At 49.1% G+C, this 14115-nt stretch overlaps 1 protein-coding gene across 1 annotated transcript; it reads left to right on the forward strand.

The window, feature by feature from the left end:
- Positions 1-201: 201 nt before the first annotated feature.
- Positions 202-12098, forward strand: CFAP97D2 (CFAP97 domain containing 2). The gene is made up of 3 exons (XM_058547720.1): positions 202-291; positions 10797-10877; positions 11772-12098. The coding sequence occupies exons 1-3, from the start codon at positions 202-204 to the stop codon at positions 11892-11894; spliced, it is 294 nt and encodes a 97-aa protein (XP_058403703.1). The 3' UTR covers positions 11895-12098.
- Positions 12099-14115: the final 2017 nt, after the last annotated feature.

Consider the following 14115-nt stretch of genomic DNA (forward strand, 5'->3'; position numbering starts at 1 on the left):
CCCACACAGTGTTCAGGCTCTCTAGAGAGAACTCCCCCTGAGCGGAATGTCCGCTCCTCTTGGTGAAGCGCCCAGGCTCTGCCCTGGGCCCTCTCCCCGGCGATGCCATGACGACGGTCACGTGATCCACAAACACAACGTCTCCAGGACTGCACCGCCTGAGACGCCGCTCTGAAGAGCGCCCTCAGTCGTGTCTTCGAGATGCACAGGGCCGGCCGGCTGACTTTTCCCGACAGCAGCCAGAGCCTGCAGTGCCCCTGGGAGAGAGCCTACCAGGATCACAGGAGGAAGGTAGGAGAGGCAGGGGCCACGGAGCACCAGGGCTTTCCCCGGAAGCTCGTTTTCTTTTCAGAGAAGGAATGGTTGAAAGCTGGTCACATATGTTGCCATACAGTAAAAATTCCACTAAGTAGCTTCTGGTTTTCACATGCCATATTAAGGACCATCCTTTCTCAATTATGGCACGTGTTAATAAAGCACTAAATTTTTCCTAAATGACTCAAAAGTATCTTAAGACAAAAAGATCCAAGGGACCCTTTCCCTATCAAAACAGCCAACTTTTGTCTCCCTTAGTAGATGTGTTATTATTTCCACTTATTTGTTGCAAACGTGGACATCCTTTGAGAAGGTCACCAAGTGGAGCTGACCAAGCCCGCTCGGCAGGTCGTGTCTCCACATCTGTGTTCATCAAGGTCGAGAAGTGCTCTTAAGAAAGGGACGTTCTGGGAATGGGTTATTGCTCTGTGATGATCCCGCAGGTTTCTGCGAGGTGATGAGGCCCAGCCGAGCCTTTCTGCCCCACCCGGAGTTTGCCCACCCGGAGTTCTGCCCCACCCGGGGTTCTGGCCACCTGGGATTCTGCTCCACTGGGGGTTCTGCCCACCCGGGGTTCTGCCCACCTGGGTCGTGGTGACACTGGCCTCAGGGCGGCTCGGGTCGCACTCACTGGAGGGCTGGCCCAGTGGCCCCCACACACCTGGGCCCTGCACCCTCTGTCCGCCATTGAGCACCTGTTGCCTGGCTGTCCCAGCGCTCACTTCCTCAAACCTTGTCCTCCTAGAAGCCTGCTCGGTGCCCTCTCGCTCAGAAGCACAGCCCATCGCCCTCTGGTTCTGCTGTCTCATGTCACCGCATGACATGACGGATGTAACATATTTATTATTTTATCTCGCTTTTTCCCAGAGTCTGTGAGGGAGTGGCCATGTCCTGTCACCGTGATATTCTCAGCATGCAGAGCACATAGTTTGATCTTAGTGAAGAGTTGTTGGTAGGGAAGACTGAAAGGGAGTGATGGCAATAATAAGTATAAATCAATTAGCATTGCCTCTTTGAATAATAGACAAGAATGTAGAAACCGTGGGTGTTTCGTTGTTCATTTTTGTATCCCAGAGACCAGAATGGTCCCTGCTAAGAGACAGGTGGTTGATAGACACCCCGGTTTAAGTGAGTAACCAGGCTCTATACCTAAGAAACTGTAAGATAAGGAAGATTGAAGTCATCATTGTGGAAAGTGGAGAGCTGACTGGATAGAGAAAGTCAACGTGTTGACAGTCGCATGGGCCCCAGATAGTTGGGATGCGTGCAGATCTGCCACGTCCCAGAAACACATGGTTGCTGGGTCTAAGAATGGGGTGCTGGAACACCCCAATATGGATTCAGCAGAAGGCATGCGGCTGGGGTACCCATGACCCCTGCGTGAGGTGTTATAGGGAGGATCACTCTTCTTACCTGGAGGGGAATGAAGTGAAGGCAGGAGACAGACAAGGAGAGAGACTGGGAGCCATGCAACGTCAAAGAGTCAGGCTCTGGCACAACTGACTGAGGAAGCTGAAAGCAGGGGACTGTGAGTGAGGAAGGGGTGGTTCCAGATGAGGACGATGCCTGGAGTCCTGGCAGCGGTTTTCTGGGGAGGAGAGGAGAGGTCAGGACATGAGGAGGTCAGAGAACGGAGGGTGCCGCGAGTGCAGGGCTGTCCCCGTGGTGTAGAACTCATTTGGGGGAAGACAAGACTATGGTCCAGATGCTAAAGGCCCCGGGGAACGAGGGGAAACAATGAAGCAGAAGGAGGGTGAGGAGCAAGGATGCAAGTGTGGGGGCCACACTGCCCTGCCTGGAAGCAGCAGTAAAGAAGCAGCAAGACCCCTTTTTCCACTGCAGATCTCACCGATTGGCATTAAAACTTGGCTCAGAACAAATTCTTCCTCTATGTTAAAAGTAGGGGGCAGTCAGCTTTTTAGAGTAATTTAGTTTCTTACTGCTCGGCTGAGAATCCCCGGGAATATAGGGACTTTGATGCAACAGAAGGGAGAAAAATGACTTGCAGGAGAGGCCGAGCCCAAAGCCACGTCTGGAGTCAAGAGCCTCGTCCTCAGCCTGCACCACAGGGCTGATACTGAGAACCCGAGCACCCACTTGTGCTAAAAATAAAAAAGAAACTGCTATTGATATTTCCCTAACATAACAAAATATAAATACCTCAGCTCTAAGCCGATATCTTAATTAATAGGGAAACACTAAAGGTGTTCACTACAAACTAAGAAATAAGACAAGGATCCTTACACTCTTTTAAATTGTGTTGGAGGTATTCACCAATGCAACCAGACAAGACAAATCCATTAGGCACGGAAATAGAAAGAATTAGGTTTTTTTTTTTCTATTTGTAGGTGAAATGGTTAAGTATCTGGAGAACCCAAAAGAATCAATACAGCATTTGTTTTTAATGGAAAAACAAATATAAATTGGGAAAAATAATTGCAATTTATATCACAAAGTGTTAATATCCTTAAATATAAAGAACTTCTAAATGTAATAAGAAAAATACAAACAACCTCAGATGAAAATGGGCAAGTGATATGAACAAAAGTTTACAGAAAGAATTGCAAATAGTTCTTAAGTTATAAAAGGATTATCAACTTCACTTACAGTAGAGAAATACAAATCAAACTTGCACTCTAATACCATTGCACAACTGTCAGATTGGCACAAATCCCCAAAATTGTTGTCAGTGCTCTGGGGAGAGAGGCATTGTCCTGCAGTGCAGATAGGCATGCAAAAGGCACAGCCCTGTGGGGGTAATTTGGCAATATCTAATAAAATTACACACACATTTACCCTTTAACCCAGCAGTCTCACTTCTAAGTATCTGTTCCAAAGGTACACTGGCAAAGATACGAAAAGAAATTGCAAAAGTTACTAATTGCAGCATTGTTTGTAATAGAAAAATTGGAACTAACCCAAATGGCCATCAAAAGTGAGGGGGTGAATAAGCTAGGATGCCTTCACAAAATGAAATACTATACAGCTATGAAAAGGAATAGGAAACATCTATATACACTGCTATGAAGTTATCACTAGAATATGTTGTGAAATGGAAAAAGCAACATGGAGAAAAATATGCTACATTTACCTAAAAAAGAGAGAATGAAAATGTGTATACACACACATTCATATAAATATATTTACACATACACACATATTATATACATCCTTATATTTTCAGAAGTGAATGGAGTAACCATAGAGTTAGAAGATTTGTCAACAGCACAGAGGGTGAAGATGACAGACATGGAGCCCAGACCTCTTAGAAAAAGAAGTTGTTCGACAGATTTGACTTTGGAGCCCTGTAAATATTTTACATATATTATAAAACAAAATTAAATTTAAAAAGCATTTCAAATTATTGAAAATAAAATGAACCTAAGTGTAGATGCAGTTGGTTTCATAACTGTATTGAGAGGAAATATTTCAGTTCTCTTTAAAACTCAGGAATTTGTGCCATTTGTGGTGAGATCCCCTAATGACCAAACAATAGCAAAAATAATAATAAATAGCCTGTTTCCAGTAATCATATTCATGGCGACAGTGTCAGTATTATTCTTACGGGCTGTTATGTGTTCTGGGATAAAGCAAACGAGTGATCCCGTTGGCAACACTGGGAACTGGAAATTTCAGCTCGGAGAAGGGAAATGCAGATCAGTGAGCCGAACCGAAGGGAATGTCATCCTGAATTGGAGCCAGAAGGACCAGGTGAGCTCTGTCAAACTGCAAACCTAGAAACAACAGACTCAGTTGTGATCAAAACTCCAAGCACCCAGATCGTGGTCTCTCAGTGCCATTCCCACCAGAAGAACCAGGCTCAGTGGTAGAAACAGCTGATTCCAAGTTGAGCTCAGATATGCACGAGTAACCCTGCAACCCCTGTCGTTCTCCAAGGCAAGGAGGCGATCAGGACCATTAGCACTGTGCAAAAGGCCGGCCGGAAGAGGCTCTTGCTGGCCAAAGATGAGACACGTTAAATTTCAGTGAGGAAGTCATCATCAGTGCGTTGAAACACATCCAGAATGTTTGAATCTTTGACTTCCTGCTGATATTGCACAGAAACACCTCATCAGCCACCTCTGGAAGACACTAAGAACCAACTCACTGATTTGAAAACTGGTAAATACAGAGAACCCAGCATGTGTCCTGCCAAGGCAGAGCTTGTCCTCGTAGACGTATTCCAGTGCATCAGCGCAGAATGAATGAGGGAGTCACAGTGTCCAGCCAAGGAGTGGATCGAGGATCGTTCATTGCTGCCAACATCATGCAGACAGAGAGAGGCAGAAACGTGTACCTCCTGATGAAACATCGCAGCATCGCCCGTGGCGTAGTCTTGCCAAGGAAAAATTCAACCTGAATTTCTGCCAGTTTAAGGAAGTGCCAGGCACGCGGGCAGCAAATCCCGACTGAGAAGGTGTGTAGGACAGCTTATCTGGCTTCCTCACAACAAACCGCACGGGGGAAAAACAGGGAGAAACTCTACATTAGAAGAAGTGTAAGAGATATTTCAACCAAGTGCAGCGTCTGACCTTTTTACTGGGGTCCTAAGTCAAATAAGCAAAGAAAAAAGAAAGAGAAAGAGAGAGAGGGAGAGAAACAGCAGAAATGAGGACAGTGCCGGATGTTTAAAGAACTACTGCCATTTTTGGTGTGTCTGGTGTTGCAATTGTATATTTTTAAAAGTTTCCCTATCTTTTAGAGATGTATGTTACAATATTTAGGGATGGAAAGGATGTGCTTTGCTGTAACCTTGGGGTGGGGGGCGGAGATGAAGCAGCTTGGCCAGGACCTTGTTTTGCTGAAGCTGAGTGAGACCAGCTGGGGGCTCACTGTTTTTCTCTATTTTTTATTTATGTTTGAAATTTTATACTGTAGTTTAAGAAAACATAATTTTAAGTGAAAAAAGTAGAATGGTAGTTACAGTTAGATACCATTTTCATAAATTTAAAAACATAATAATACAATATATTGACTACAGGTACCTCCACATGGTGCAAGTCCAGAAACAGGGATGGGAGAGGTGCAGGCCGACGCCAGGGGGCCGGGGCACAGGCACAGGGCACCTCAAGCACAGCCGAGACGCTTCTATTTTAAAATCTGAAATGACTGTGGCAGCTGTGGGCGTTTGCTAATTCTCCACGTGGGCTCTTCGGTGCTCCTGGAGCCCGTCTCAGGACTCTCCGTGCGTCGGGAACACGTCCTCAGGAAACAGTTGTGTGGGGAGGAGAGTGAGGGAGGACGAGCAGAGCGAAGGACTGACCCTCACAGAGGGCTTTCCAGGATCAGCTGCGCTGGAGACCAGAGCAGTGTCTAAGGTTCAGCCAAGACCAGACGGCCCTCTCACCCTCCACCCTGCTGCGAGGCACTGGAGCAGCCAAATGAACACCACCAGCACTTGAAGCACAAGGACGCCACCGAAGACTTGAGACCCACGAGCAGCCAGCGTCCAACTTTACGGCCCCAGGCCCTTTGAAAAACAAACAAGCAAATCACAACCAGTTTAAACCTTGCAGCAACATACTAGACGGTCTCCCCTGTTTTCTGGAACACGGATCACAGTCGAGCTTTGGGATCATCGAATCCCAGAGCCAGGAGGGCCCTCCAGAAGCCGTCTGATTCCTCATCCTGTTCAACAGGAGAAACGCCTGAATTACCCGATATGTGGTTGCTTATCCTTCTGTGAGATACCAACAGATGGGGGGCCATGTTTACCCCAGCCAGCTGAGGCCACGTTGACTTCTGGTCAGCAGCCGTGCCCCCCCCACCACCACCACTGCATTCGGTCACTCGGTCAGCACACGTGCATGAAGGGCCTGCTCAATGCTGAGCGCACGGGGAGAGCGTGGTCGTCATAGGACCAGAGCAAGGAGATTCAGCCCCCCCCGGGGGCCTGCGCTCAGCGGGTGGTGGAGGCCAGTGCACGGGTAGCCCTGCTGCAGGGTGATGACTCTTCTTGTAGGAGGAACGTGGCTCCCTGGGAAGCCACACGAGGGTGATCTGACAGATGAGGAGTCGGGGCCGGAAGGACTTCGGGCTGAGGCAGGAAGGATGTGCAGAAGCTGCCAGGCCCCTGCTTTATCTCTCTCTCAGCGCCTTGGCCTCTGTCTCTTCTCCTCTGCTCCCCGTCACCAGCCTCTGCCACCTCCCAGCATGATGCTGTAACCAGGAGACCCCAAAATCACTGCGCGGGCCTTGCACGCTGACTGCAGCCCTTCCCTCCATCTGGCTGGTTCGCTCACTCCCACACGACCTCTTCTGACTTCGTGGAGATCTCCAGTGCTTGGCCGTCTCCTCCTCAATTCTTCCCCCTCCCCTGCCCATCTGGCTGAGTTTTCTGTGGTCTCTTTTCAGTAACACACTTGTCAGTATCGCAGAACCATCTGCCCTCTTCTCCTTTTCTCACACGTCTGACAAAACCCTACTGGAAATGTCTGTCTACGTTCTCCTGCCTGTACCGGGTGGCTGAGGACGGCGGGGACAGTCCCCCTGCACCATCGTGACTGCTGGCCTCCAGCAGGCCCACAGAACGCCCACAGTCGGCCGGGCTTGGCTGACCTGCTGTGCGGAATGACAACCGTGCATTCCTGGGAGCTCCCCAAACGATAATTCTGCTCTCTGTTCTATGGTCCTCTCTCTCAACTGGATCCTTCCATTCAATAATTTTTCAATTAATTTTAATTTTTATCAGAGTAATATAAGCACATTTAAAAAATCAAATAGTATCAAAAGACTTTAATGAAAAGCAGTAGCAGCTCCTCCCCTCTGTGAAGCCCCGTTCCGAGGCAGCCACACTGAGCACTTTTGGCGGTTTCTCCTGGTTTTTACCTCCATCTCTCAGAAGAATATGCTCATTTGCCGTATCTTCTCAACATAGATATAACTCAATTTTTATTAAATCAATTACCAGTTATATTGACTACGCAAAATCATGTACTGTTGAGTCAGGTTGTAATTATGATTACATTTTCTTTCTCTTACAATTTCTTGTAACAATTGCCTTCTTTTCATAGTTTCTTTAGTTTTCTACATATTTGTATTTATTTTTCAAATACTCCATCAGTCGTCAAATGCTGATCAATAAGTTCTCAAATACTCAAACACATCCACTAGTCTTTCAGGTCCATCTCTCCCCTTGGAGAATCCGTGTCTGCAGCCCTCCGTCCTCCTGCCCCATCTGGGCTGCACACTCTCTGGGCTGAGCTGACGTCCCTTTGCAGGTCTCCTGTGTGGAAAATCCTTCCCCTGGATGCTGTGTTTTCCTGCGTCTTGATTTACACCCTCAATGTGATGAGGCACGTCCTGAAGTGGCTTCCCTAGAACAGATGCATCAGAGGTTTTTGTTTCCTTGGGGTTTTTTATTTGTTTCTTTTTGTTTCTGTGTGTTAAAAATGCTTTTATTCTATCGTCACGTTTGATAGAAAGTTTAGTATAAAATTTCAGATTGAAAATAACCTTCCCTCAGTATGTTAAAGGCATTGATGCTCATCGTTATTTAGGGTAACGTGACACACTGTAACAAATAGACCCCAAGTGTATAGAGGCCCAACTCCATCACAATGTGACCCTGCTCCTGCTCCTGTTGGCGGGCGACTCTGGGGGCTCCACACCAGCTTCTCCTCTGTGGCTCCTCCAGCCTGTGGGGCTTCATGACACCTGGTCCAGCAGGAGGGGAGAGGGAGCCCTGAAGGCTTGCTGGCGTCACAGGGGCCTCTGCCTGAAGCCGGAACATCCCTCTGCTGACACTGCATTGGGGAGAACTCGGCACATGGCCCCACCTAAATGCAAAGAGTTTGGGGAGATGCAGCCTGGCACGACGCCCGTTTCCCAGCGACGGCTCTGCACCACAGCCGTGAGTGTGAGCCATCTTTAACGGCCAGCTGCCCTCTCCACTTCACCTACATCTTCCCTAAAAGGTCCGGTGCCATTCGGGTTCCTGCAGACCGAGAGGGTATACACGTGGGTGTGGGGTGTTTTCTCCCTGGAAACTCTCAGGATCTTCTCTTTATTCCTAAAGTTCTGTCATTTTATGATGACATGTTTTCATGTGAGTCTCTTTTAATTCATTTTCATGGATCCTTTCATTCCAGAGACTAAAAATTTCCTCCCCCTCCGTTTTCTAGAAATCCTACTAGTTTGATTCAGACAGCCAATATTGAGCCTCTAGTTTTCTTTTATTTTCTCTTCTATTGCCCATCTCTCTATGTTGGGTTCACTTTTGGGAGATTTCTTGGTTTTACCTTCCAACTCTTTAATTCCATTTTTATTTCAGTGATCACAGTTTTAATTTTCAAGAACTGATACCACTAATTATTCCTTTTTCCCTGAATCTTGTTCTTGTTTTGCGAATGCAGTAACTTCTTTTCTCTCCAAGGTTTTACTCACAGTTCACTTGACGTTTTCCCCTGATCCCTTCGTCGTCTCTGTTTCTTCCAAGTCCCATTTTTCTGTTTCTTTCTTTCTCTCTTTCACCTTGGAAATTTTCCTTCAGTGTCTGGTGAATGAGGTACTAAAGATTGACTAGAGGCTTTGCACATTCTGGTTAACCCGGTGGGGAACTGGCCTGTGGTTGGAGGACTCCCCATGTGGTACGTGGTGGTCTCTCTCGGGGGGACCTCGGTCTCCATGGAGATCTCTTGCCTGGAGCATCTATGACTTCCTAGGAGCAGAGCAGGGCAACCCTGACCCTTGCCTCAGCTGTGCCCCCTGTGTCCTCAGTCCAGAGTCTCCCAGGCTCCGTGCCTCCAGAGGAGAACTTCTGGTACCTTCTGTGGGAGGAGCGTGGTCACCTGCTTCATGAGAAGGGCAGACAACTGCGAATGTCCCTACTCTCTGCAAAGACTCAACAAGGACCCGTTCTGGCCCCGTTGTGGTCCACGGCTCCTGATATCTCTCAGCCCTGCACATCTCCGTGTTCTTCGAGGTGAACTCCGTCATTCTCATTGTCTCCACCTCGGCAACTGCCTCTGATCCCCACAACAGTGACTCCAGTTCCATTCTCCTCATCAAACTTTCTCCCCAAGATTGAACATCCGTTGATGATTTTGCCCAAACCAATCCTTTCTGTGATGGTTATAAAATGGCGATTTTACATATAATTTATATATAATGTCTCCACTCCTTCTACATCTATCAACTGGCATTTCACTGTAGGGAAGATCTTCCTTCCCCCTGTATTTCCTGTGTAAACAGACGAGAGAGCATCAAGTAAGACAGCGTGTTCAAAAGACCTTGGTCAAAGGAAGTGCTGTGAGAAGAAAGCTGGTGCTATATTTTTAATAACCGTGATGAATCTCAAATTTTCATCTGCAGCTTGAACTAACTTGCTTCTAGATAGCTCCACATGGTCACCTCAGACTAAACATGCCCAGCACGGGGTTCACTGGCCACCCCCAAACCTGCTCACCACGTTTACTCCTGTCCTGGCGTCAAGAGGTCTCAAACCTGGAGGCCTGGGGCCATTCTTCACCCCTTCCTTCCTTGTCCCTCCCTCCACCCCACAGACACCTGCCTCCCACACCTCCTGCCATCACCGGCATGCCTGCTCACCAGCCCACGGCCCCGGGTGACTGCACCAGCCGTGCGACTTGCCAGCCTGCCTCTGGTCTTGTCTCCTTCCACATACAGTGACAGAGGGTCTCTAAATCACGTGTGTGGTCCTGGGGCTCCCCTGCCTCTGTTCTGCAGTGGTTCCCTTCACTTCTGTGTGCTCAGCCTGTGAGTCAAACTCTCTCGCCATCCAGCCCTGCACCATCTCCTGGCCCTCTGCACACGTGTCTGGTCCCACCACTCGGCTCCGTGGGCTTGAGTGCACGATGCTCACGTTATCATTTCAGTTGGAGTCAGCTGGTGGAGCGTCCCAACGCTGTCACTTTCAGATTATCAGCCAGCAGGTCCCAGCAGTTAGTGATCTGTAAGGAACTATCTAGAATACGGAAGGATTCCTTTTCACCGCAGTGGTGATACATATAGTCCTCATGCATTTAGTCCATCACATTTTACAATGTAAATTTCTTCCCTTGTTTGTATGTTTTCTGAGAGGAAACTGCAGGGACCATTGTGCAGTTAATCAATGTTTGAGGCACTCATCTTGATAATATTGCTGGAGGCTCGAAATTAGAGTGAGGCAGACACAGGGACATATTTCACTGTCTAAAGGCCTTTGGCAACAGAGGGCAGAATAAAAACATTGGCTGGCGGTTACCTTTAGTGAATTCTCACTTCTCCCACTTAATTCTCTACCTGAAATCGACAGCATAGGCTCATTTCTGAGGGCGGTCATTCCCTCCAGGGGCTACTCAGATCCTGAATCAAGACTGAGCCTCATTCAGAACCTGCTGCCCTAAGCTGGAATCTTGGGTGCCATGAATAGTGATCTATACACGTCCCAGTGCCCGCAGCCCGGACTCTGCCCAATCTAAGCTCACGTTAATTATCTGCTCAAAGCGTCCTGGGGTCACGCCGCCTACTCTGTGCTGTAGGTCCAGGATGCCCAGCCACTTGTGGACACCCGGGCCCCGCTGACTCGAAGCCACCTCCACCTGAAACTCAAGAAGCTGAAGGTACGGTTCAGTTCTACCTCTGAGTTACTGTCACAGTGAACTAGAAAATGTCAGCTGGAAAACGTAAAAGGCAGGCTCAGTAAGGAATAAACCAGTCACGTATCAAAGATAAAATGCCGTCTAGGCAACAATTAACCTCGTCTGGCCCCAAATGGAGCTGGTGGGTAATTGCACCAGAAATCTTTCTCTATGGGAGGGGGAGGGGAGGAAATTCACAAGAACAATTTATTCACAAGAACAGTTTAGAGTAATTAATTAGCATCATTCCTTTAAACCAGACCATTTTGTGACCACATCAGAATATTTATTTCTTGAAGTTTAAGCCATCTGGTGAGATCGAGAATCGCATGGTTATGCTGATTGTGACGCCCCAACAGCAAAACACACCTTGCGTCTTATGTACCTGTTAGGTGATGGTGTCCTGAATGGGCAGAACAAAAGCTAAGTAACCAGTCTCGGGCAAACCAGCAGATCAACCCATTTGAAAAGCTAAAACAAGAGGATTTTGTTTGCTCTGAGCTCAGATCTTCTCTTCTGAACAGTGTCAAATATCTCTCTTAAAATATGAAGTGATTCCTCATGAGTGTCACGGTCACAGGTCAGAGCTTTTGAGGATGACCTAATTTCACAGTGTATCGTCCTCGTGTGGCTGCCACTCTGAGCACGTGCAATTCCGCCCCATCCTAATGATCCCAGTTCACAGACAAGGGGCCTGTGCACATCACGCTCATCGCTGGAGCTTGCTCAGCTGATGTTTGAGGAGGTGATGTAAAACCCACCAGGTGCTCAAGTCAAAGGTAGTGCGGGGTTGAAGGAGCCTCTGAGTCGGTCTGTGCACAGCTGTGGCCTGGATGCAGCTATTACTTCTAAAGGCTCCTGTGTGTCTGCCCACAGCTGGAGGAGGAGCGGCTCGCTGTCATCGGCAGGGACAACCGCCTGCTGCTGGAGAAGGTGTCCTGCATCATGGGGACCAGGGGACAGGCCGACAGCAGAAGCAACTGCACACACAGGAGGTAACTGGGGCCCTCCACCCCAGGGTCAGCACCAACCCTGGAAGGACCCTGAACACTCAGCCCCAGGGCCTGAGCAGAAGAGCTCCTCCTGAGCCAGAGCGAGGCGGTTCGTCCCCTCTCAAGAGAGCCACAGGCCAGAGAAATGCCTTGTCCTCTGTGGTCCCAGAACCAAAGCGTTCCCCGAGATCAGGCTGATCCTCGCACAACAAACAGGGACACAAGCAGTAGCTTGCATTGCCGCGTGCTCCCTGTTCAGTCCTCACGGCGACACAATGAGGGAGGGGCTCTGGCGCTTTTATGGGTGGGGAAGCTCGGGCACGGAGCGGTGACAGAACTTGGCAGCTGGAAAGAGGTGGAGCACAGGCAGTTCTGGAAGCCTGCTCCTCCAGCAGCAAGAGGTTTTGCTTCTCTGCCAGGAGACCGCGGGGCCCGGTACCCGTCTGGAAAGAGTGTGGAGGTCACGTACTCCTGCGCCCCGTGTGGGACAGCGAGACGACCAGGCCCGGCCCAGGGGCTGGGGTTTCTTTAATGACCTGGTTGTTTTCGCTGAAGTGGAGTTTTCTGTGAGGTGGAGGAGACGGGCCTTCATGGTCTTTACAGCCACCCTGTGAAGGCTTAGAGACAGCGACGAATCCCAGAAGCCCCTTTTCTCTCAGATGAGTAACCTCTGTCCCCTGCGCCCTACACATCCCCAGCATTTGCTCACTGGCTACATCAATGTCCTTTCCTTTTAAATGCAAAAGTTCAGTAGTGACTGTGATGGATGACTGTAATGAGGCGGGTTTTTCCAGAAGTGCCTGATCCTTTTAAAACCTTTAGCCTGTACCTGCCTCCAAGAAGCTCAGAGTGGTTTCCAGATTCATAATAAATTAAAACACAGCTGATCCCCCGACACCAGAAAGTGTATAACATGGGAAGGGTGCCATCCAGCCCCAGGCACCGCCGGAGGAGCAGACCCTACCCTCCTGCTGGGCTGGGTCTGTCCAGATTCCCAGTCAGAGCACTTGGTCTCCTGTTTCTCCAGGTGGTTCACTGAGAGCTTCAGGGCTTCACTCTGGAGGGTTTGGGGAGGTGGGGGCTGGGGGTCAGGAGCCATCAGAGCTTCCTGCCTGCACCTGCTGTCCAGCCCGTCACTGAAACCTGGAGCCACGGGTCAACTTCCGTTTTCCTGGGGCAGCTTACATTAGATCTGGAGTCACTTTCTGCTTTACAGACATATCTAGCCTGAGCATAAAGTCGCTGCTCCATGCTGCTACCTTAGAGCTGTAGTGAGGGGCCTCCAGAGCAGGTAAGCCCCACCCAACTCAACCAAGGAGGGGCTCCCGTGGGGTGATTCTCCACCTGCGGCAGGAATTCTCTTTGAAAACGCAAATCCCAGTCACGCCTGGAGGTGAAGTCGCACGATCTCCCCTCAGAACCTGCCTGATTTGTCCTCAAACACAGAAAATGAGAAAAGAAGGAGGGAGAAGAGGAAGCAGAGGTGACTGGAGAGGTGCCAGCTGGTCAGAGGCCCAAAGAAGGCCCTGGGCTTGGACCAGGCCTCCCCGGCTGACACCCCGGGACTCAAGGAAGGTTTGGGAAACATTTAACAGTTTCTCTACATTGTTTTCTCTTTTTTGTTATGTTAAGACATGCAATCACCAACCACCCTCAACCAGTCCAAACCCCACCGCAAGAGCAAAGCCTGAGGCCTGCGTAGATGGGCCGAAAAGTGCCTAAGAGATGACCTTTGACTCATTCTTAATGCTAAGACCTCTGCCCCCAAGGAGCTTAGGTCTTGTTACTGTAACCTGCAGTGTAGGTGGAAATACATTTTCCCACTGAGCCTGGGCAAGCAAATGCCCACCTCTCCCTTTTGAATATTCATTCCCATCCGAAATAAAAGGCCCCTGCTGTCCCATGACTTTGGAAATGATTCCGCGTGGCCTCTGCTTTGTGTGCCAGTTTTGTGTCTCCTCTTCTGGTGGAGAGTCCAATTTTTAACTCGCCAGGAAGTGAACTCACTGTGGTTCAGTAACAAAGGGAGACAGACGAGCCAGACTCCAGAAGTGCGAAAGGGATGTCAGGGGCCAAAGGTGGGCCTGTGAACCGACTGGCTAGTCCCATGCTAGGAAGTTTTCTCTGCCTGCTTCCCAAGTAGCAGACCACCTCATTGTCATCCTGCCTGGATTTTAAAGCAATCTTGTCTCGTTTCCCAGGCATTTCTCTTTGCTCAGCTCCGGGCA

The sequence above is a fragment of the Diceros bicornis genome, chromosome 9 (assembly GCF_020826845.1).
Source record: "Diceros bicornis minor isolate mBicDic1 chromosome 9, mDicBic1.mat.cur, whole genome shotgun sequence".
NCBI lineage: Eukaryota > Metazoa > Chordata > Mammalia > Perissodactyla > Rhinocerotidae > Diceros > Diceros bicornis.

What these genes read in the sequence shown, in the direction of transcription:
- CFAP97D2 (XM_058547720.1), top strand. Translation starts at nt 202, where the DNA reads ATGCACAGGGCCGGCCGGCTGACTTTTCCCGACAGCAGCCAGAGCCTG. An exon ending in ACCAGGATCACAGGAGGAAG is followed by an intron (nt 292 to 10,796) that starts GTAGGAGAGGCA and finishes TCTGTGCTGTAG; the next exon opens with GTCCAGGATGCCCAGCCACT. An exon ending in TGAAACTCAAGAAGCTGAAG is followed by an intron (nt 10,878 to 11,771) that starts GTACGGTTCAGT and finishes GTCTGCCCACAG; the next exon opens with CTGGAGGAGGAGCGGCTCGC.